The 24761-nt window shown below is 44.4% G+C and overlaps 1 protein-coding gene and 1 long non-coding RNA gene across 2 annotated transcripts in view; both read left to right on the top strand.

Moving 5' to 3' along the window:
• LOC145801378 (uncharacterized) overlaps nucleotides 1–19732 on the top strand; it is a 32659-nt gene extending 12927 nt beyond the window's left edge. Inside the window, exon 2 of the long non-coding RNA XR_014342763.1 lies at nucleotides 19093–19732. This is a non-coding gene — a long non-coding RNA (uncharacterized LOC145801378). The remainder of the gene's footprint in view (nucleotides 1–19092) is intronic.
• LOC145801755 (uncharacterized) lies at nucleotides 216–1799 on the top strand. Its single transcript, XM_082893461.1, has 3 exons — nucleotides 216–803; nucleotides 886–984; nucleotides 1193–1799. Exons 1-3 carry the CDS (start codon nucleotides 399–401, stop codon nucleotides 1643–1645), a joined length of 957 nt encoding a protein of 318 aa, XP_082749587.1. The 5' UTR covers nucleotides 216–398; the 3' UTR covers nucleotides 1646–1799.
• Nucleotides 19733–24761: the final 5029 nt, after the last annotated feature.

Below are 24761 nucleotides of genomic sequence, written 5' to 3'. Positions count from 1 at the left end.
TGGCAGGGCCCCCCATGACCCCATATTCACTAGTGTTCGAGGGCCCGCACCGGCCGAGACCTCGAGAGACCCTCATTTACCTGCGACAGTACTTTGACACTGTGCGGCATTCGGAGGTACTTCAGAACTTCCAGTTCCTTTCATTTTCATCTTTAATTTGCTCTGTATATTCCTGATTTCTGATTGGTTTATGCATTTATCATCCGCAGATCTCATGGCAGCCTTGGGCACCCCTGGGTGATGGTCTCCGACTTCAGTATACCGGAGGGTCGGACACCTCCCAGTATAGGGTCCTGCTCGAAGGGCCGGTTGGCAGGGCATGGTTCCTGGGGGAACGCTTTCTGCGTCAGGTATGGGGGTATCTTTCTCAGGATCCTCCCGCAGTACCCCCAGTCAGTATGCGGACTGCTGACAGGCTCTCTTTCTCGGAGGTAGTCGGCGCCATGCTGGGTAGCGATGCTTTACTATATCTCGAGGAGGGGGACTATGCCACTTACCGTCACATATATTTGATGCCTCCATTGACGGGAGCTCGCACCCCGATGACGAGACCTGCTGGTATGTCATCCTCAGGCCAGGCTCGGGCTCGGGCTGCAGATGCCCCTTCTACTAGTAGGGCTGGTACATCTAGAGGTGGGGGTAGACCGGTTCCTCCGATTCCGTCGACTTATCCTCATCCTGGATGGCCAGATATGCCAACTGAGTTGATGGCGTGGCAGTATGGGGCTATCTCTCCGACCCCGATCCCGCTAGAGCCTCCGATGCCCAGTGATCGATACGCCATTGATCCTGACTCACCGCTGGTATGCTTCACTGTTTTTCATTCATCATTCAGATGTTTAGACATTCTTTTGTTCACTGATGATTATGAGCTCATATTTGCAGCCACCGCGAGGGTACATGGAGGAGGTGGTTGGACTGGTGGCCACACTCGAGGGCATGGTCCTGCGTAGGGAGGCACAGTTGTCTGTCGCGGGCATTCAGGTACCTTTCAGTTTTCTGGCATTTATCATACTTCTGATGACATGCTGATTTCTACTGCATCGATAGACTACTTGTGTAGAGCACATCTGACACACACCCCACTTGTACACTGTATTTACATGCACCTACTTCACGTAGCCTTCGCTTGTATCTGCATCTGATGTATATATTTGGACTGATGTATTTGAATTGAACTCTTTGTTTTCAGATGCCTTCATGGTCCGGTCAGCTGCAGGCCAGGCCACCTGGGCCTCCTTGGGGAGCTGGGCCATCTGGGCCTTTTCAGGGAGTTGGGTCATCCGGGCCTTTTCAGGGGGCTGGGCCATCCCGGCCTTTCCGAGGAGCCGGGCCATCTAGGCCTTTTCGAGGAGCTCGAGGAGGGCCTGTCCGCAGACGCAGGGCTCACGTTGTGGAGGCGGAGCCTGATGAGGAGGAGGAGGAGGAGGAGGAGGAGGATGATGAGGAGGAGGAGGAGGCTACCGACCGTCAGTCAGAGACATCTGCTGAGGAGGGGGGCTCCGGTCTTGGTTCGGGGAACAGAGGCGAGGCTGAGGGGGATCCTGAGGATGACAGCTCCGACTCAGATGATGATGATGGTGCAGAGGTTGTTCCGCAGAAGAGGATGAGGAGTGCTTCTCATTCCCGCTCCCGAGGACATTGATGCTGCTGTTTCCTGCTTTATTTTTCTTTTTGCTAGTAGTTTGTAGCACTTTGCACATTGTTAGGCAGTTTTATTTTTTGTAAAACTTGTACCTTTGTTTGTTGTAAAGCATGATAGAATGAAACAGCTTTTGAAAGGGTGTTTGTATTTTAAACTTTAGCATCGTATCGCATCATTTTATTTTGCACAAAAATGAAATTGAATGGGAATGTGCACTGTGTAATCACCAAGTCAGGTAGTGAACCGACACAACAAACTAAGCAACTCAACTTACTAAGATATAACAGAACCTTTAGCAAGTTTACAACTCGATAAACAAAATGTAATAACGTTGACAACGCAAATAAACAAGACTTAAAACAAAGATTGTTTAATCAGAAAGTAATGACTCGAAAACACGAAACACGTCCACTCGACAAACAACTCGATAAGCAAAACAACAACTCGATAATCAAAACAACAACTCGATAATCAAAACAACAACTCGAGAGTGTACTTCGGACGATCTGGGCACCGGAACGCATCCGAAACAGAGGGAAATGAAGGCCTTTGACTCTCCCGTTGCATGGAAATGCTTGAAACTTTCCCTCGAAGGGTAAAACAGGGCCAAGGGGATACACTGCAGCATTGCCGGCCACCTTTGGGAGCCGGCCGGCCAATTTTGTGGAGAGAGGGAGCCGGCCGGCCAGTTTTGTAAAAAGTAAATGGCCGGCCAGCCAGAAAAGGTGGCCGGCTGGCCACTTATTCCTGCAGCCACCTGGTTTTTGACACGTGTCCCCATGAATAGTATTTTTCCCTCTATAAAAGCCTCAACTTCGGGAACATTCATTTCATCTTAGTTTTACACAAAGATGGAGGCGTTTCTCGCGGAAAATCTCACATCTTGGATCTCTTCTCTAGATGGCTCGGAAAAGCTGAACTTCCGGGGTTTCGGCTTGAATGCACTATTCACGCTGAGCCGTACTCCACTACAGCTCCCTTTTCTCCATGCCGCGGCAAGGTTCTGGAACCCAGTGACGCACGTTTTTAGCTTTGGCGGCCAAGAGATGTGTCCCACTTTCGAAGATTTTCAGGTTTTGATGGAGTCTGAATGCTCTGAAGTGATCTTGCCCCAGCTCTGTTTTGGCCATGCTCAGGCTTTAGGGCGGATGTGTGGGCTCACGGCGCATGACGCTCGATCTCTGATCTGCAGTGGGGAACTAGACATCCTCGGCTTGATCCATCGTTTTTCCGACGCCGGTGACCGCAACAACCATTATTGGCAGGGTTTCCGGCAACACGTCCTCTGCTTGTGTTTGTTGTCTCACTTTCTGCTTTCCTCGAGCTTCGGCGGGGCTAGCATTCGCCTGATTGAAGTCGCCCAAGGCTTGAGAGAAGGAAAGAGCTGTATTGCCATGACCTTGGCCGAGACACTGATGGGCTTAGATTCTGTCTATCGCCGGGAGGCGACTAGGTTTGCTGGGAGTCCACTGCTGCTGCAGGTAATGTTTCCCACCCAACCTTACAGATATATTTTGGTCACATCACTCGACCCTCAGGCTCGGTTTTTCTCACAAAACCCTTGTCTTACTTTTCTCTCATCGTACATCTCTCTGTTCTTTATTCTCTCATTTTCCATCCCTCCCCTAGGTATGGTTAATGGACAAGTTGCAGGTTGTGGACTCTTGCCCGGCCTATTCAGCTCAAGGCTACTTCTTTCGACAGCGCCTAGTCAATGCTCTTGACGAAAGGTGGTGGTTCGATTGGATGTGCAATTTGTCCGCAGACGGCATTGCTTGGCGTTGTCCTTGGCTCAACCTCCCGGCAATGAGCTATAGTATGTCTCGGCTGATTGGGATCCAATTGATTGGTCTAACCCACTGCGTATTCTATTTTCCGTTCCGGTTCCTGCGTCAGTTTGGTCATGATCAGACCTGCCCACCGGAGGGGATTGAGTACCCAGCCGCTTTCCCGATCCGGGTTGCACAGCTTGCCCGATATACCACAGCATGGAGGACTAGAGAGCTTCTGGCCCCTGCTTCCACTTTCAGCTGCACTTTGTCTGATGAGTGCTTGGATTGGCTTAATGAGGAGGCACAGGTTGGGCCTAGCTTGGCATCAGATGCTTCGTCCAGCTCTGGGAGGGGACGCAGAGATACTTGATTCAACTATGCCCCAAATTTATTGCTTTATTAGTATTTTCAAGTTTTCTTTATGAATGTACTAAAAGAGCAACCTCGATTGTATATAAGAGCAGGAGAACATAGTTTTGAAATCAATGAAATTGAAAGTTGTGGTACTAAAAATTTTCCGCTTTGGTCCAAAAATGGTCTTAGTTGTAAAAAGATTACTTTGAACAAAGTCAACTTTTATCAAAACTTTTCAAAACTATTTTCGATGTGGATCAGAACTGGACACGTCGAAGATCTGTCACTGAGATGCACAACCCCAGATCCCTGCAACTGGAAAGTTGCCCCTAGTCTGAAGAACAATGCGGCACTTCATAGCAACGGAAAGTTGCCCCTAGTCTGAGTAACTTTGCACCGTCGCGGCAACGAAAAGTTGCCCCTAGTCTGAACAGCACTGTACCGGAGATCGCGATAAATGCTGATGGATAAAGATGACTGAGATGATCAAAATGGACAGAGTTGATCGGGGAAACGTTTATGGCTGAACTTCAAGGTGAAGTTGCCTACGTATCCTAAAGATGGGAATCAAGCCTTACGTAGTTCAGGCCGAGGTTCACTCGAGTATTTTCACTCTCCTTTTGCGCTCTAACTTTTGCCAAGGCCGCCCTTTGCGGGTTTTCAACCTTGCGAGCTCAGTTTTTATATTTTCTAATTTTTTGTGCTCTGACTTTTGCCTAGGTCGCCCTTTCGGGTTTTCGGCCTAGCGAGCCTCTCAAGGGTAATATTTCTTCAACTTGTCCATATTGATCGGTTGTGAGAACTCCAAGCCATCTAGATCCATCAGAACCACAGCTCCACCTGACCAGATAGCTTTGATGATGTAAGGACCAGTCCAATTGGGTTTGAACTTGCCCCTTGGGTCGTGGATGGGAGCTCGGTTGTCTTTGAGCACCAAATCTCCTTTTTTCAGATTCCTGGACTTAACCTTCTTGTTGAAAGCCCGGGCAATTCTGCGTTAATAACCTTGGATGTGGTACAGTGCTTTCAGTCTTCTTTCATCAAAGAGCATGAGTTCTTCGAATCTGCTTTGCTGCCAATCTGCTTCGGCTATTTGGCACTCAGCCAATACTCGTAACGACGGAACCTCAATCTCAATGGGTAGAACAGCCTCCATTCCATAGACCAATGAATATGGAGTTACTCCAGTAGAAGTTCTGATTGAAGTCCTGTAGCCCCACAGAGCAAATGGCAGCTTGTCTGGCCAATCCCGGTAGGTTCCCACCATCTTCTGCAGTATATGCTTGATATTCTTGTTGGCGGCCTCAACCGCTCCGTTGGTTTGCGGCCGGTATGTAGATGACTTATGGAAAGCCACATTGTATTTTTCCAACAAGTCTATCACTTCTTTCTTGAAGTGGGAACCATTATCTGAAATTATCTCGTTTGGCACCCCGCAGCGACAGATGATGTTGTTTCTGATGAACTTTGCGACGTGCGACGCCTTCAACACCGCGTATGATTGGGCCTCGACCCACTTTGTGAAATAATCTATCGCTACTAGGATAAACTCATGCCCGTTTGACCCCTTCGGGGTAACAGCTCCGATCACATCAATTCCCCAAACCGAAAAAGGCCATGGTGAAGTCATGTTGTACAGCTTTGACGGCGGGATGTTCATGCGGTTTGCATGAATTTGACACTTGTGGCATCGCCGAACAAAACTAATACAATCCTCCTCCATGGTTGACCAGTAGTAGCCCTGTCTGAGGATCTTTCTGGCCAGCATTACTCCATTCATGTGTGCACCGCACTCCCCCCCATGGATGGCCTCCATCAGGCGCTTCGACTCTTCAGCTTCTACACAGAGCTTATGCATTCCCAGATGGCCCCTTTTGTACAGCTTACCCCCACAGATGATAAACTGAGCAGCCATTCTTCTGATGGCCCTCTTATCCTTGGCATTTGCCCCTAGTGGATATGTCTCATTTTCCAAGAAGTTCCAGATGTCGTAATACCAGGGGTTGCCATCTTGAGCCTCATCTATGGCGGAAATCGACTCGTATGCTGGCGCAAACTTCTGATCAATAATGACTGGACGCATTCGGACTCCGGACGGGATGTCTATCATAGAAGATAGAGTTACTAATGAATCTGCGAACCTGTTGTTCTCTCTTACGAGGTGGGTGAAATTTAGCTTCTCAAACCGAGGAATTAACAAATCCAAGGTTTGGTGGTAAATTATCATCCTTTCCTCCTTGACTTTCCAATCTCCTTTTGCTTGAGACACAACAAGGTTCGAGTCCCCAATGACGTCCAACCGTCTTGCCCCTAGTTCTAGGGCTGCTTCCAGGCCAGCAATACATGCCTCATACTCTGCCTCATTGTTGGAGACTTTAAACCGAAGCTTGAATGCTAAAGGGATACGAGAATCGTCAGGCGCTATCAGCAACACCCCTATCCCATACCCATACTGGTTTGACGCTCCATCAAAGTACATCGTCCAAGTTTCATCTTCGACGTGCAGAATGGCTTCATCTGGGAATAGATACTCAACCGCTTCATCCCCCTCAACCGGGTGGTCGGCAAGGAACTCCGCTACCGCTCTCCCTTTTACTGACTTGCGCGTTACATACTTTAAATCAAATTCGGAGAGCAACAGCAGCCAACGGGCTAGCCTACCCGTAAGTGCTGGTTTCTCGAAAAGATATTTGATGGGATCCAAACGCGAAACCAACATTACAGAGTGAGCTAACAGGTAGTGCCGCAGCTTCCTGGTTGCCCATACCAAGGCCAAACAAGCCTTCTCCAGCGGTGTATAGCGGGTCTCGTAATCCAGCATCTTTTTGCTCAGATAGTAAATGGCTCTTTCCACTTTGTCTTCTGACTCCTGCGCGAGCATGCAGCCCATGGTAGTCTCAGTTACCGAAAGGTACAATATCAACGGTCTCCCTGGCTCTGGTGGTGACAACACGGGCGAGTTCTGTAGATACTCTTTGATCTGCTCAAAAGCTGATTGACATCGGCCGTCCCATTGGAATTTCTTTCCTTTCTTCAGGAGAACAAAAAGTGGTTCACAAGTCAAGGTTAATTTAGAAATAAACCGTCTTATGAATTGCACTTTACCCAGAAAGCCTCGCACCTCCTTTTCAGTCCTTGGTGGTGGCATTTCTAAGATGGCCTTGATTTTGGAAGGGTCGACCTCGATGCCCCTTTGTGTAATCAGAAACCCTAGCATCTTCCCTGCTGTAACACCAAACGTGCATTTCTGGGGATTTAGTCGTAGCCGAAACTCTTTGATCCTTTGAAAGAATTTTTGTAAGGCAGTGTAGTGGCCCTCTCTTTCTTTGGACTTGACAATCATGTCGTCCACATGCACCTCGACCTCTTTATGGATCCTATCATGCAATATTGTAGTTGCTGCCCGTTGATACGTAGCTCCAGCATTTTTCAACCCTAATGGCATCACTCTATAACAATATGTACCCTACGGGGTAGTGAACGCAGTCTTCTCCCGGTCTTCGGGTGCCATTACTATCTGATTATAGCCTGAGAAACCATCCATAAACGAAAGCAAGGCGTGTCCTGCCTTGAAATCCACCAATTCATCAATGTGTGGCAAAGGAAAGTCGTCCTTCGGACTGGCCCTGTTCAAATCTCTGAAGTCTACACAGACCCGAATTCTGCCATCCTTCTTCGGCACCGGAACAATGTTGGCCAACCAAGTTGGGTATTCAGATACCAGCAGGAACCCTGCGTCAATTTGCTTGGTGACCTCTTCTTTAATTTTGAGAGCCCAGTCCGGGCGGATCCTTCTGAGTTTCTGTTTGACAGGGCGGGCCTCGGGATCAAGAGGGATCCGGTGCTGTACAATCTCAGGATCGATTCCAGGCATGTCTTCGTAGGACCACGCGAAAACATCTTTGAAATCTTTTAATAAAGCGACTAAGCGCTCGCGCTCCTCCGAAGACAACGTGGACCCGATCTGGACCAGCCGCGGGTCCTTCTCAGTACCAACATTCACAGTAGTGATTTCATCCATTAAAGGTTTAACAAATCTTTCCTGCTCTTGATCAATTAACCGTTGCAAAACTGGGGGAATTTCTCCCTCGTTGTTTTCATCAAAATTTTGAAAATCCTGATTTAAGCAATAAATCAAAGGCACAGAAAAATACTCGGAAAGCACATCCACATCATTCTCATTAAATATTTCCAAGCCGTCAGATTCCTCTGTTACAACAGACTCAAAAGAAAATGAAAATGACGACCTAGACAGGACTGTGGCATCCGGGTTATCACCCCCAGGAATACCGGACTCAGACTCAGTCGAGCTGGAATCTGATTCCGACACACAAGATTCGGTGGGATCAGATTCCGGCTCACTACCTGACCCGGAGCTGCTAGATAAAAAGCCTTCTTCATATTGCCAGATGAGAGAAGGTGCGATAGATGCATCCAAGATCAGTGCTGGAAAGCCCGCAGCTATTTCATCTCCAATCATAGAAACCGAAGAGTTATCCCCCAAGCACTCTTGGTCGATCGGAGGATCTAAAAGTAGACTCGCCAGTGCTACCCCCATTTCAAGCTCTGTGCTCTCAGGATCCACTGTTCTACACTGCTCAACCTCAGTTGGTGGGTCTGTCTGCGCTTCGGCAACGTCATCCCCAGATAATTGTATGTCGAAGAAGATTTCAAAACCAGGCACGCGCTTCTTCTCCACGTTCAGCCATGGCTCTGGGAAGCCGCAGAATGGAAAGTCTTCCCCCTCCCGGACGAAGCGTCCGTTTAGGGTACCCCAGATGGGCCTATGCATTAACTCAAATGGCTTCCCAGCCTTCTTTGCCCTGGTTCTTCCGGCCATTTCTTTTCCTTTCCTCACCCAGTCCTCTTTGGTGGGCAGATAACCCAGTCCAAAGGTGTGAGGGTTGTGTGGCGCTTCGGCCAACACTGAGACGCCCTTCCGGCCGCTTCTCCCTAATCCCATCCCGGGGGTATGTTTTAGCTTGTTCATGAGGTAGATAGATTGAGCACTAACGTACATACCCTCATTCACAGCCATGACATTCTGCACCACTTGAGCCTCGGCCAAAGTGAACCCCGACAAAAACACATCCTCCGTGCCGTGCTCGATCTCCACGACAGGTGTGGACACTTCCGACGGCGGATGGATTGATGAATTCCCAAAAACGATCGCTACCCCTTTCCCGTGGGGGTACTTTAGCATTTGATGTAGAGTGGAAGAGACTGCTTTGACCTGGTGCAACCACGGTCGCCCCAAAAGTAGGTTAAAGGTTGCAGGAACGTCCAAGATATGAAATTCAATGCTGTGTTGTCCTGGACCAACCTTGGTTTGAATTTTAACAGTCCCCATCACTTCTCTGCTGGTATTGTCGTATGCTCTGATCACTTGGGTAGTTGGGACGAAGTCCATGGGCTTCAACCCGATTGCATATGCCGTCCTGGTCGGGCAGACATTAATCGCAGACCCGGTATCAACAAGTACCACCGGTATCCACTTATCTCTACACTCCACAGAAATATAGAGAGGTTTGTTATGATTTGTGCCCTCAGGCAGTAGCTCCTTGTCCGAAAAGGTTAATGCCGGGGAACCTCCTCCCGAAAAAACCAGCCCAACCAGCTGTTCAGGCGTGGTGTCTATGGAGAGTTTGGACTTGTCCATAGCAGATAGGACAGCTTCTCTATGTACTCGTGATGCCATTAACAGTCCCCAGATAGAGATGTCTGCTTGTATCTTTTTTAACTGTTTCAGCACAGCTTCATCTTCAATCTGCTTCTCCTTCTGTTTCTCCGCTTCTCTATCCTTCCTGGATGCCTCGGGTTGGTCCAGGTGTGGGGGTTTGAAGTACCGCCCACTTCTCGTCATGTGGTCAACCTCATCGAGGTACCAAGTGTCATCCGGTTGATTATTCCCCCAGTCTTCATCCGTGTGGGCAAGACATAAGTCATCATCTTCCCACCACATTCCGTCGGTAGCCAACAGACACCTGTCTGGCTCCGGTTTAGTTGCACTCGCAGTACTCCCTGTCCACATGCTCGCGGCATTCTCTATCTTCGTGCACACAGCACTTTCAGTCCCCTCAGGGCCCTTAGCTTTCCTAATTCTCTCGGCATCCTCAAACTTTTCTCGTTCCTGCTGCATCAGTACAGCTGGTTGTTCAACAATTCCCGTATCCATAATGCCCAAGTCTCGAGCGAAATTCTTAGCACCGGCGCTCTCCGGCGATACAACTTGACTTTCGGCCATTCCGGCCACAACTGATACCTCTGCCCCTGCCGGGCTCTGTTCTGGTTGGGCTTCCCCTACTTCATCTGGTTGATCCTCGAGCCATCCAGTGGCCTCCGCTGATCCCTCATAATCGTACCAGTTGATTGACGCATCCCCCAGTTCCTGGTCATCGAAAAATTGCAAGTTGGCAAAGTCCTCCTCTACGGTTGTCAGATCACCTGCCCATAGCCCAGATCCATCCCCCCGGATCATGCATAGCTCTCCTGTCTCTGGCAATTCTATACCTAGCCCAATTCGGCTCGTTGATAGGATATACTCGCTTGGATCATAGGTTCCCCCAGCAAAACTCTGTCCAGTCCCAGATTCAACAATCTCACTCTCTCCTGAAATCTGCCCTGCCCCGTCTTCGATGGTCACCACCATCGGTTCTGGTTGGGTTTTGGAGATGTCCACCATGCACAAGAAGTCAGTGCAATCGGGGAGGAGCACCTCCGGTTTGGGTAGGTGGGTGGGTGTAATATAGATGCTAGGATCGTAAGATGCGACCCCAGTCTGGATAAAATTGATTCTATTGGAAGGAAGAGCTTGGTTATGTGGTGGGAGAGGGTTGGTTGTGACATTGGGTTTATCAGGAGGCGCGATCACCTGTTTGTCAATAAGATCCTGGATCTCATGACGCAATCTGTAACACCGGTCGGTGTCGTGACCGTGTTGTTGGTGATACGCACAGTATTTTGCTGGGTCATAAGAGGGGGGGAGTGGACTCGGTAGTGGCTTGGGCTCCAGGGGTTTCAAATGCTTTTTCCTAATCAATATTCCCAGAACTTTGGTCAGGGGCATATATAGTGGGGTAAAGGTTCTTTGGCCTCGCGGTTGGAATCGGTTGGTTTGTATGTTGCTTCCGGACGCGCCGGAGAAGGGTGTGGCAGCCATGGGCCTTGGAGGGGGAGGGGGAGTGGTGGTGACCATACTAACTTCCGAGGCTCTCGTATTTGCAGCGCCACTCGGGCCCGCATTGTTGTTACGGTTGAAAGTCCTCCTCGGTTGTTCCCTGTCGTGGTCAAACAGACCTTGTTTCATTGCATCTTCGATTTGCACCCCCATCTCATGTAAATCTGCGAAAGTAGGAAAGGGGACTACAATCATTCTCTGCATCAACTTTGGGTGGAGATTGCGCACAATCATCCGGATTTGATCTTTGTCAGTGGGCCTTAAAGTCATCATTGACGCCTTTGCCCTCCATCGGATTACAAAGTCCGAGAAAGTTTCCTTGGGCTCTTGCCTTGTCGTTTCGAGATCACGGGTTGTGATCTCGATCTGAGTGTTGTATGAATATTGCGCGACAAAGACCTCAGCCATTTCATCCCAATTCCTTTTCACTTCATCTTGTAACTTTGCGTACCAGTGGGCGGCCACACCCGACAGGGTTCGGCCGAATAGTGAAAGCTTCTGTGGTCGTGTTAGGCCCATTGGCCGCAAGATGTCTGCAAACAGTCGGAGATGGACCATGGGGTCGCCGGACCCGTCAAAGCGGTCGATTTGTGGCATTTTGAACCTATCGGGGAGTGTTACGGCCTCCTCGGTATATCCGTCTTCGATATCCGGCATAGCCTTGATCCCTTGGGATTTCTTAAAGAGCTTCTCCAGTTTGCTCAATTTCAGAGCTATATGATCAACCTCGAACTCGAAGGGAGAGTCGGGGCGATTGGGTGTATGGACCTTGGACAGTTGTGGTGGAAGCGGGGGCGGAGCTGGCCCCGTTGGAAGATTCGTGTCCTCTTGTAAGTTTTGGACATTCGGCAGGGTATTCTGGGCATTTGGTGGGGCATTCTGAACAGTAGGTGCCTGCTCAGGTAATGGAGCCCCTGCCGGATGAGGGACTTGTTGTGAAGCAGACGCTGTATTCTGTTGTTGCAGTCTGGTAATCAGCTCAGCCTGCTGGGTCATAATCTCAGCTTGTTGCTTAGCGAGTTCATCCCGGCGAACGGCATCCTGCTGCATGGCCCGCATGGTTTCTTGCATTTGGCGCATCATCTCCTCAACTCCTGTTGGTGCCGCCATACTGTTTTGATCTATCTGAACTACTGGCAGATCTGTCTCAATGGGGATCTCAATCCGCTTGTCCTCTGATGGGGGAAACCACTGTTCTGGTGATCTCTGTTCAGATACACTGCGCTTTTTCTGCTTTCTTCTGGTAACAGGGGGTAGAGAATGGAACACTGGCTGTCCGTCGATTAGATCCTCAGATCGATTGAGTCGACGACCTCGTGTCCAAAGTGCTTGGGGAATGCCTGCTGGGTTGGAAGCAATTGTGCTAGAACTGACCTAGCAAAAGATAAATAAAGCGAAAAGGAAATAAATAAACAGATAAACGGACAGCATAACAGCTTAAAATAAAATGCATGACACACAGCCGGGCATAACAACACACAGTTGATAAGCTGAATACACACTGTCCTCAAACACTGATCATTATCCCTGTTTCACTGTTCCCTAAAACAGAATCTGATACCTGCAGATAGCTGATTCTCAAATACTAGCTGATGCCCGCAGGCCTGATACCCATAATACTGAACTGATGCCCGCAGGCCTGATACTGACAATACTGAACTGATGCCCGCAGGCTTGATACCCAAACTCATATACTGAACTGATGCCCGCAGGCCTGATACTAACAATACTGAACTGATGCCCGCAGGCCTGATGCCCAAACTCGTATACTGATACATGCATTCCTGTAGAGACGCACTCTAAAGCACATAACAGATAAGTGAGAGCCAAAACACCCCTATGTTGGGGTAGGGTTTCCCTGTCCTATTTTGTCAGGAACTAGGGTTTCACTACGCACAGAGCGGTTTCAAACAACCTATAACCGGGTAAGCAACCTGTCCTAATTTGGAATGGTCACTATGGATCCGAATATGCACTAGGTCGAATGGTCAAAGAGGGTGCCCCGGTAAAACCGGGGTTTGTGTTCCCATACTGGCAAAGCCCACAACCGGTCAGCCTTATGGTCATGCCTTGACAAGACAAGCCTCTGGCAAACCGTTCAGGAATAGCAGATGGCAAACACGGTGTCCTAGGCGCACCAATGCAAATGCAATGCAAAGAAGCACACAAGTGTAGTCAAAAACAGATATCACGAGTTCGAGTCAAGTTCTCTAAATCCCCAGCAGAGTCGCCAGAAACTGTAACAAGCCCGCTGGGGACCTCGCTACAGCTCGGACTCGATTCGTAGTCACGGTTCTTAATCTGAACCAAAGAGTCCAAATCCGGCAAATCGTTTTGAGAAAACAGATTTTTGAAAGAAGTGCCAAACATGCACTGCTTTGCCAGATACAGAGTCGCCACCTAAATATTTTATTTTGGGAAATTTAGGAAACCCTGACTCGGTGCCAAAAGGCCACGTGTCCGTCATTACCAAAGTTACCTCGGCTCGGGAACTTGGGTACGATTGGGGAAGGTCACTTCGTGAGCACCCCCGCTCGCCCGGTCATAGACCGGCCTCTACTAACCATGATATCAATTTTTGAAAACTTTGTGTGTCCTTATTCCGGTTATTAGCCTAGGTTACTATGTGATGCGCACAGCATACAAGTATAGACTGGATCGCCTGAATTTGGAACAAGAAAACATTTCATGTTCGCTTTTTTGAAAATGGTTTGCTACCCGCAGGTAGGCTTGAAACATTTGATGATTTACTCCAATTCAGATAACCCAGCCTCCATCCACAGGCATTCAGGCAGTTATATCATATAAGCACATAGCCTCATAGTAAGCATGCTATTCATGGCATTCACTCACACGCATGCAAGGATGCTAAAGCATAAAACTTACCGAGTACTCCAAGCCAAAATAGGAATTTATTAGAAATCATGCATGAATCCTAAGTATACAGAAATGCCTAATGCAACACATGCAAAAATGCAACTATAGCAGGCTCGGCTATTCTAAGATGGCATATGAAATGCTACAACTATCATGTATTCAATTTGGAAATTGAAAGTATAATGCAGTTAGTATGATGCGCCGAGCCCGGTGCATGCAAAACAGATGAATGAATGCAAACATACTATCATACTGTATGCTAATTGAAATATGCCATAATCTAACCATCATAAGCGGATAAATAAAAGGGAGAAAGACGTGGGGTTGGAAGACATACAACACACTCACGCACACTTATTACAGTAGTGCCCTCGCGCAGAGGGTCCGAATAAATAATACAGTCCCAAATGAAAAAAATATTACAGTCCAAATATTACAGTCCGAAAAATATACAAATTCCTACTTAATTAACAAATTAACTAAGAAAGTAAATAAAACTGGCATGCAAGCCAGGGACTGCCTTGCTTCTGATGAATGATGCATGTCTGGGCTGCCTTGCGCGGAAATCCACTGGGATGCCCCAATTAGCCTCTGTTTAGCAGTTATTCTTGGAAAGCGTGCCAAGCTCTAAAAAGTTGTTGATTCTTCATTTTGCTGCAACAGAGAGCAGGAAAGGGGCATAGCAATGTATTTTCACAAATATATGCATGCCTCGATCCTCGTGCCACCAATCACGCATACCGAGGCATGATGGCCGAGGAGTCGAATTGCACAATTCAATATAGGATGAATGCACATGAAAACACAATAAAACCTAACTCCATCATGGATGATCCGGAGTGTCGGTGACTGGGGAATTGAGACACATTCCGTCACTCGGAGTACGAAATGCACCTTGTTTCCCGTGCCCGGGCTAACTCCTATTCCGAATACGATGCAATATGCATGATATGCATGAATGCAACTAAGATACAGCTTAGCATGCACAATGCTATGAAAATGAGATGTCTCGAAATGCGTGCACACGGGCACGCAAACCGAGGAAATACATAAATGTGATCTAAGATACAACCTAATATGCACTATGCTGTAAAAAAGAGATGCCTCGAAATGCGTGCACACGGGCACGCAAACCGAGAAAATGATAGAATGCGATCTAAGATACAACCTAGTATGCACTATGCTGTAAAAAAGAGATGCCTCGAAATGCATGCACACGGGCACGCAAACCGAGAAAATGACATACGCAATGCAATGGCATGGAAATGGCATATAGAATGCAACATGGACTTATACTAACATGAGAGAGCCTCAGCCACACTCACATAAGAGGCCGATGGATGAAAATGAAGTGCCTCGAAATGCGTGCACGCGGGCACGCAAACCGAGGCAATAGCATACGCAATGCAATGGCATGAAAATGACATATAGAATGCAACATGGACTTATACTAACATGAGAGAGCCTCAGCCACACTCACATAAGAGGCCGATGGATGAAAATGAAGTACCTCGAAATGCGTGCACACGGGCACGCAAACCGAGGCAATGGCATACGCAATGCAATGGCATGGAAATGACATATAGAATGCAACATGGACTTATACTAACATGAGAGAGCCTCAGCCACACTCACATAAGAGGCCGATGGATGAAAATGAAGTGCCTCGAAATGCGTGCACGCGGGCACGCAAACCGAGACAATGGCATACGCAATGCAATGGCATGGAAATGACATATAGAATGCAACATGGACTTATACTAACATGAGAGAGCCTCAGCCACACTCACATAAGAGGCCGATGGATGAAAATGAAGTGCCTCGAAATACGTGCACACGGGCACGCAAACCGAGGCAATGGCATGGAAATGACATATAGAATGCAACATGGACTTATACTAACATGAGAGAGCCTCAGCCACACTCACATAAGAGGCCGATGGATGAAAATGAAGTGCCTCGAAATGCGTGCACGCGGGCACGCAAACCGAGGCAATGGCATACGCAATGCAATATGGCTAAAATGGTATGCAAACATGCTAATGGATTTTCAGCAATGAAATGTGGGGGAAAACAGCCCCGAAACGAGGCGAAAACACACCCGATGCACGGAATAGTCCCGAAACACGAATTTTGGCACCCGAAAAGGCCTATAGCTATACCAAACATGCAAAATTGGTACATGGAATGTAAATACAGAAGCAAGGCAGCCCCAAAATAAGCATTTTATTAGTACAAAACATGGCCAAACAGCAAGCAAAGATAGGGCAAAACTAGCATGCAAGAAATGGCCCTAAACATGAGATTAAAAAGAAACTCATAGCTGTTGGCCCCAAACAGGTTAGGGTCCTTCAACAATGTTGAAGAGGGACCCAAAATATGATGTTTTTCAGAACTGTAAAAACCCCAAAAACAAACACAGGTATGGCTGCACTCTCATGCAAGAAAAAGGGCCAAAAGGTGGCCAAAGAGGCAAGTGGCATATGCACAGCCCAAACTGAAAAATTTCCTTCTACAACATTGAAGAGGGACCAAAAATAAGCATATTTACAGAACTGTAAAATGGCCAAAACAGTATAAAAACATGCTAGAAATGCAATGCAAAATGAAGCTCAAAAGTGGCTATAACACAAAGTATACAAAATATTCCACAAACGACCAAAGACCCTTAATAAAACATGAAGAGTGGGCCAAAATAAGACTATTTTCAGAACTGTAAAATGGCCAAAAACAAAAGCATGATAGGCTAACAAAACATGCAAGAATGGGGACCAAAAGAGAGATATAACATGAAGTGGCATATGGAGGTCCCAAACCATGGAAGGTCCTAAATGAAACATGAATAATGGACCAAAATAAGACTATTTTCAGAACTGTAAAATGGCCAAAAACGAAAGCATGATAGGCTGCCAAAGCATGCAAAAATGGGACCAAAAAAGGAGTATAAAGGCAAGTATAGCATGGAGGTCCCAAACAGTGTTGAGCCCTTCTTTAATGTTGAAGAGGGGCTCAAAATAAGCCTATTATCAGTTTACAACATGCTCCAAAACAAATCACACACAGGCTAAAAATATCATGCAAGAAAATGACATCTTAGAGGGATAATGAAGCAAGTGCAAGATGGAGGGCTCAAACAGGGTTGAGCCCTTAATGAGACATGAAAATGAGCTCAAAATAAGGCCACTTTCAGTTATGGCCGGAGCTCAAAGCAAAAAGCATAGATGGCTAAGAAATATTGCAAAGAAAAGCTCAAAAAAAAGGGAATGGCAACTCACCCTTGGAGACAAGTCTTTTGTTGCTTCTTGGACCAATTTTGATGACTCTAAGCTGCTGGAATTCTTCCCCTTGCTGCTGAAATGGAGTGGTGGTGGTAGAGCTTGGTGGTGATGAAGAAAACAAGGTGTAGGACTTAAGGATTTTTAGAAAATGAGGAAGATGGAGGGAGATATGTGTATTGAGGCTTGAAGACAATTTTTTCCAACCCCAAAATATGATATGGCCTGCTAGTTATATGGACCAAAAAGGGGGTGTAAAGGTGGGGGAAAAGGAGGCCAACTTTCCCCCACAAAATATCCCCCGGATATTGATATTTTCTGGGGGATAAAGCTATACAGCTGTAAAGTGAACAGTGTGAGGATCTCGGCCAGCCAGTTATTTTGGTTGCAGGTGGCCGGCCGGCCACACCCCCTAGCCGGCCGGCTAGGGGTCAAAAGGGTCAAGCTGATTTAGCGGCCGGCCACCACATGATGGTGTCCTCCCATGTGTGTACATCACAAATATGTGGTTCAAAGTTCAAGAAAGTGGCCCCAAGGTGTTGAACATTAGCCCGGAAGGAGGGGTTCAAAAGGGTCAGGTGGAATTACTGGCCGGCCACCAACTTTTAGGATCCTCCCAAGTGTGCACATCACAAATATGTGGTTCAAAGTTCAAGAAAGTGGCCCCAAGGTGTTCAACATTAGCCCGGAAGGAGGGGTTCAAAAGGGTCAGGTGGAATTACTGGCCGGCCACCAACTTTTAGGATCCTCCCAAGTGTGTACATCACAAATATGTGGTTCAAAGTTCAAGAAAGTGGCCCCAAGGTGTTCAACATTAGCCCGGAAGGAGGGGTTCAAAAGGGTCAGGTGGAATTACTGGCCGGCCACCAACTTTTAGGATCCTCCCAAGTGTGTACATCACAAATATGTGGTTCAAAGTTCAAGAAAGTGGCCCCAAGGTGTTCAACATTAGCCCGGAAGTATGAAAAACGGGCGTCGGAGGGCGTCGGAGGATGTATAACTGGTTGCTGCAACAATTACTGGCCTCCCACCCTTCAGTGACCTCCCCGGTGATAAAACAGAGGTACCTGCCAAAAATGAACGAAAACTGTTGCAAAACGAATGTTCGGGGGCCAAAACGCGCAGTTCGAGGTCCTAAAAATGGGCTGTTAAGCACCGAAAGTGGCATTCGGCCACGAAGTGGGTTTCTCAGACCCCAGTGTCCGTCAAAAGGGAGAAAATAGGAAGTATGCCAAAAATCAGAGCAAATGGAGATGGTTAAGCGGCCCCGAACCAAGGCACACGGCCAACGATCCCGAAAACCGGGAACCGGACTCCGAAATGGGCAAAATGGCCTACGGCCACCAAATGTAGCCTACGGCCACTGAGAGATGGTCTACGGGACCTCTCCCTCCCCTCGGGGAAAGAAACAGAGAAAACCGAGTCTGGTTCGCAAACCGAGACAAGGCATAGAAGAGGGTTCGGAAATCCGGAGGCAGGGCTTACGGCCGCGACTCTGAGACTTCTGAACGAGCACGATATGCAATGTCACCGAGCGCTCAATCGGTGATGTCTGAGTCTTAAGGTCGGTCAAAAATGGGGTGTCTACAGTGTGGGGCTTTTTGCCTCAAAGATGGGTTTCCTAGGCTTTTTTAATTGTCCAATAATAAGGAGGGACCACTTAAGGATTTTATGACTAACTCAGCTGACAATTGGTTGCTTACCTTTAGGAGGTCTCTTTTTGAATGGGAAAAGGAAAAGCTTCACAGAATTCTTAACATTTTAGCAGCATCTTCTTCTTTAAATCTGGGTGTAAAAGACAATGCATTTTGGTTAGCATCAAAACCTGGGTAGTCCTTTGTATCCATTCTATATAACTATACTAACCTTGCCTTTGGTAACACTATTAGTTCTAGTAGTTTGGTTTGGCTCAATTACCTACCACCCAAAGTGCAATTTTTTGGTTGGCTCGCATAGAAACACAAGGTTAAAACATCTGTGTTCTTGCAACAGATTGGTGTATTGGATAGGTCTGCTTCTATCTCATGTCTCTTCTGCAAAGGACAACAGGAAACAATTCTTCATGTACTGATTCACTGCCTTATGGTGTGGAGGATTTGGATTGGGATGTTACAATGGTGGGGAACTCTTTGGGTGGTTCCTGGTTCTATTGAGGATCTGCTGCAGTGGTGGGCAGTACATTTGCAGGAAAAAGGAGAGGAGAGTTTGGAGTGCCATACCACTGGTCACTCTTTGGTCCATCTAGAAGATCAGAAATGAGTGTCTCTTTCAAGCCTCCCAAGTAAACATACAGGTGTTGCAGGAACTCAGAATCACAAGACTTGCAATCTGGTTAAAGTCCTCTTCCAAAGAATTCCACTTCTCCATTAATGATCTTCTCTTCAATATCTCAGGTGTGAGGCATTGCCTTCATTCATGAGGTGTATTTTGGTTGATAATGTTCATGGCATGGCAGCAGTGATTTGACCTGATGAGGTTTTCTTTACCTTGATGAATTGATGGCAGCTCTCATGCACGCATTACCCTATTCAATTGATCTGCTAGTCTTGTCTATTAGTTTGTTGTGCTGATCAAGAAGCTCTGTTTTGGTGTGCAAGGAAGCTCTTCATTGATGTATTTTGGTTGAATTGCACTTCTTGTCTGTTAGCTGGGACTGCATTTCGGTTGCCTTTCTTGTCTATTTTGTTTCCTTTGCTTGCTTGTTCGCCTCTCACCAACTAGAGACTAGAGCTTGGAGCTTGTGTTAGCTCTAAGCTCCTCTTTATTGATATATTTTACCATACTTTGTATGTTTCATTAATAAAGATTTCTTTTGCCATTCAAAAAAAAAAAAAAAAAAAAACTAATTTGGTTAACTTTAGAACAATAGTGAATTTAAATATTTGATATTTTCAGAAGACTCTAAACTAGTAAATTGTCAAAGACAATCGAACAATCACTGGACAGCACATTTAACCAACTCAAAAATCTAATTGAATTGGATTCTCAATAGAATTAAAACCAATTACAATTGAGAGAATTATTATATGTGCGACAGTGTTTGTCAAATGAGATTACTAAAACTAAGAGGTAATATGATGATAACTCATTGAAGGGAATTTTTTTTTTAAAGTCTTGGCAATATGATTGCTCATATGTAATATGAGAGTATTATAATTTTATGTGAGAAAAATATAAGAAATGACATTTGGTATCAAATTGTATACAAACAAAACAACTCATATTGTGAATGGCTTATTTTCATATCACTATTTGTCATATTATTCCCTACTTTGTTTTGTGGGCATCATTTTGAGCCTACAATGATTATTTGAACTGTTCATTTCGTAAATCTTATAGTGAAGACCATTTCTATAAATTTCTTTAAAAAACCTTTGTAAGATATCGACGAATAAATGAATAAATCACATTTCATTTTATAAAATGAATAATTTAAGTTTAAATTCTTAATTATAGTGCATTTGAAGAAATAAAATATAATTTGTTTATGTGTCTAATAGTATTTGATGAAATTAATTTTTATACAACTCATTTTTATTACTTAGATCTATAAGATCAACCATTCGAATTATTATTGTAAGTGCAAAATAAAACTCATAAAATAAAATATGAAAAACCAAGGCTCCAATTATTTTCTATGATGCATTAAAGAAGAGAGATGAATATTCAACAATGAGTTGTCCCAATCATAGAAGTATTGATGGAGAAATACAAGGTAAGAACGCAACTGGCAATGATTAGGTCCAGATTGCAAACAACGGAGAGATTATTATGGATTCAATTATTTATGTATTTTGTTTGACGGCTTGATTTTGGTACTATCAGATAGTGTACACGCTGTAAATATTTTAATTTTATTTTCAGAAATCCGAACCAACAATCTTGTAGAGGATTATTTTGAGAATTAATTATTTTATTGATTTTTTAATTTTTTTAATAAAAATTTGTATAAAAAAATAGAAAGAATAATTAATTTTTTAGTAGTGAATTTTATTTATTTATTTATTTTTATAGTAGGTTCCCAAACATGTCCAGAATTTGCTTAAATGCATTGTTCTTAAAAACCACAAATTGATTTGAAAAAACTTTAACCATTTGTGCCCTAAAAAATATATAACATTCTTTTTATGTTTTTTTTTTTTTTTTTTACATTTTTAACTAATTAATTAATTAATTTTATTTAGTTGCATTCTTGAAATTAATGTATTAATGATTATATTAATGGTAGTGGTAGTGGTGGTGGTAATAACTTCTATAGTTTGGTGGCATTGGTAAGTTTTTAGTATGAAAAATATTTTTTACAATTTAAAAATAAAAAAATATTTTTTGTTCAAATATTGGGAAAACTCATAGGAAATGGGACTCAAAATTACAAAATGGTGAGAATTTTGTGTGGTGTAAGTTTTTTTAGTCCTATAAGTTCAATTACTTTCTTCTATCATTTTGGTCTAAATTACTTATTTATTTATGTCTTATTTCATTGACAATTAAAATGAAAAAAAAAGGGATAATCGGTGAAACATCTATTTCTACTGAATGCGATATTTAGTCAAAGAATTGATCTTTTATGTAAATAAAAATATGATTAATGAAAGTATTTAGTGAGAAAAATAAATTATTGTTTTGAATGAATTTTTAAATCATTTTTATCCTACTGCCGCTAGATTACCGTCGACCGACCACTGAAAAATTTGCAGGTGGCGGCTATTGACAGATAGAAGGATTAAGTTGGCAGATATGTGACATATGGATAAATAAGAATGTGACACATAGACAAATAGATAGATGACACGTTGACAAATATGTAGACAAATAAATGACACTTGGATAGTGTGGGGATATATTTTCTGAGTACCAACACGTGGCAAGGTGACGCCGACGTGTCAGCCGAGGTGCCACGTGTCCTGGTCGTGACGCCGAGGTGATCTCGGCAAGGCCGAGGTTATCTCCGAAGATATCGGAATCCGAGATAAGTGGATAAGGGACAAGAGTCCTAGAATGAAAAGGGAACTTAACCTGAATGAGGGACAAGAGTCCTAGAATGAGAGAAGACTTCAGTTTGTATTAAGATAAGACTCTTAGAGAGTTTATCCTAATCTTACTGGGAGTCCAAGATTAGTAGTAATCCTGAGTCCATAGAAGTTAGGCTTCTATTGGGACTAGGTTTATGTTGGCTATAAAAGAGAGGCAACCCCATGGGTCTAAGGTATGCTTTTTAGGCTCAAGCTTGTGAGTTGAATAATTGATTATCTTTGAGAGATATACTGACTTGATCGTCGGAGTGCCCCCGGGTGGACGAACCACCGCGGGTTTCTTATATTTCTGTTGCAGGTCAGTCAGGTGCCATCTATTCTGCCAGTGCCCTCCAGCTGAATTACTGAGTTGGCAGTGTGGTCGGAAAATCACTCACACAATTTGGCGCCGTCTGTGGGAAAGAAAGAAGAATAGATGGCCAATGACGGACAGAAGGATCAGACTGGAGACAACGCTCCTGCTGGAAATGAGAGATCTATCAACCTCGACGTTGAAGGGGACAATAGCAACACAGAAACTCGTGACCAGAGTCACGGAGTGAAAGACGCCGGCCAGAAAGGTGACGCACCAAAGACAACAGATCGAAGCGGATACTACAACGAAGATGACCTCCAGGTATGGAAGGATAGATACCTGCGGAGGAACGAAGACCCTTCCAGAAGGAATGCAAAGACAGGGGGCATGAGCGCTCCCAAGGAGATAACATTCAAGTATAGAAGAACTCATCTTGAGTGAGCAGATCCCGGATTCCAGATCCTGGATCCCAGATCCGAGAAGACATGATCTCAGCCTAGACAAGTAGGCTCGAGAAGACGAGAGCTCAACCTAAGTGAGCAAATCCCGAATTCTAGATCCCGGATCCTAGAAGACATGATCTCGGCTTAGATGAGTAGGTCCGAGAAGAGAAGAGCTCAACCTGAGTGAGCAGATCCAAGATTCTAGCAGACAAGATCTCGGCACTTAAGTCCGAAAAGAGAAAAGCTCAGTGAGCAAATCTCAGATCCCAGAAGATAAAAAAGAAAACACACAAGGTTGGACTGCAGTTAGTCAGGTTGAAGCCCTTTTATGAGGTTCGCAAAGGAGTATGTGGAAGCCATGCAGGGAGCAGAGAGAAGAATAATATGTTTACCACTTGTTGAAATTTGTAGCAATTTAGAAGTTAGTTAAACCGATATGATGTTCACCACTTGTTGAAATTTGTAACAATTTACAAGTTGGTTAAACCGAGATGATGTTTATCACTCGTTGAAATTTGTAGCAATTTACAAGTTAGTTAAACGAGATGATGTTTACCACTTGTTGAAATTTGTAACAATTTACAAGTTGGTTAAACCGATATGATGTTTACCACTTGTTGAAATTTGTAACAATTTACAGGTTGGTTAAACCGATATGATGTTTACCACTTGTTGAAATTTGTAGCAATTTACAAGTTGGTTAAACGAGATGATGTTTACCACTTGTTGAAATTTGTAGCAATTTACAAGTTGGTTAAACCGATATGATGTTTACCACTTGTTGAAATTTGTAGCAAATTACAAGTTGGTTAAACCGAGATGATGTTTAACACTTGTTGAAATTCTGTGTGAATTTACAAGTTGAAGTTAAACCGAGATCATATTTAACACTTGTTGAAATTCTGTGTGAATTTACAAGTTGAAGTTAAACCGAGGTCATATTTAACACTTGTTGAAATTCTGTGTGAATTTACAAGTTGAAGTTAAATCGAGATGATATTTAACACTTGTTGAAATTCTGTGTGAATTTACAAGTTGAAGTTAAACCGAGGTGATATTTAAACACTTGTTAAAATTCTGTGTGAATTTACATGTTGAAGTTAAACCGAGGTCATGTTTAACACTTGTTGAAATTCTGTGTGAATTTACAAGTTGAAGTTAAATCGAGGTGATATTTAACACTTGTTGAAATTCTGTGTGAATTTACAAGTTGAAGTTAAACCGATGTGATATTTAACACTTGTTGAAATTCTGTGTGAAATTTACAAGTTGAAGTTAAACCGAGATGATATTTAACACTTATTGAAATTCTGTGTGAATTTACAAGTTGAAGTTAAACCGATGTGATATTTAAACACTTGTTGAAATTCTGTGTGAATTTACAAGTTGAAGTTAAACCGAGATGATGTTTAACACTTGTTGAAATTCTGTGTGAATTTACAAATTGAAGTTAAACAGATGTGATATTTAACATTTGTTGAAATTCTGTGTGAATTTACAAGTTGAAGTTAAACCGAGATGATATTTAACACTTATTGAAATTCTGTGTGAATTTACAAGTTGAAGTTAAACCGATGTGATATTTAAACACTTGTTGAAATTCTGTATGAATTTACAAGTTGAAGTTAAACCGAGATGATGTTTAACACTTGTTGAAATTCTGTGTGAATTTACAAGTTGAAGTTAAACCGATGTGATGTTTAACACTTATTGAAATTCTGTGTGAATTTACGAATTGAAGTTAAACCGAGGTCATATTTAACACTTGTTGAAATTCTGTATGAATTTACAAGTTGAAGTTAAACTGAGGTCGTATCGGAAGAAGATTGGTTTAAACACTTGTTGAAATTCTGTGTGAATTTACGAGTTATAATTAAACCGAGGTTATGA

Source organism: Camellia sinensis, chromosome 10 (assembly GCF_055761805.1).
Source record: "Camellia sinensis isolate YWXY chromosome 10, ASM5576180v1, whole genome shotgun sequence".
Classification (NCBI taxonomy): Eukaryota; Viridiplantae; Streptophyta; class Magnoliopsida; order Ericales; family Theaceae; genus Camellia; species Camellia sinensis.
The sequence above is the reverse complement of the archived record's forward strand: the minus strand, read 5'-3'. Positions and strand labels throughout refer to the sequence as shown.

What these genes read in the sequence shown, in the direction of transcription:
- LOC145801755 (XM_082893461.1), top strand. Translation starts at nt 399, where the DNA reads ATGCGGACTGCTGACAGGCTCTCTTTCTCGGAGGTAGTCGGCGCCATG. An exon ending in TTGATCCTGACTCACCGCTG is followed by an intron (nt 804 to 885) that starts GTATGCTTCACT and finishes TCATATTTGCAG; the next exon opens with CCACCGCGAGGGTACATGGA. An exon ending in TGTCTGTCGCGGGCATTCAG is followed by an intron (nt 985 to 1,192) that starts GTACCTTTCAGT and finishes CTTTGTTTTCAG; the next exon opens with ATGCCTTCATGGTCCGGTCA.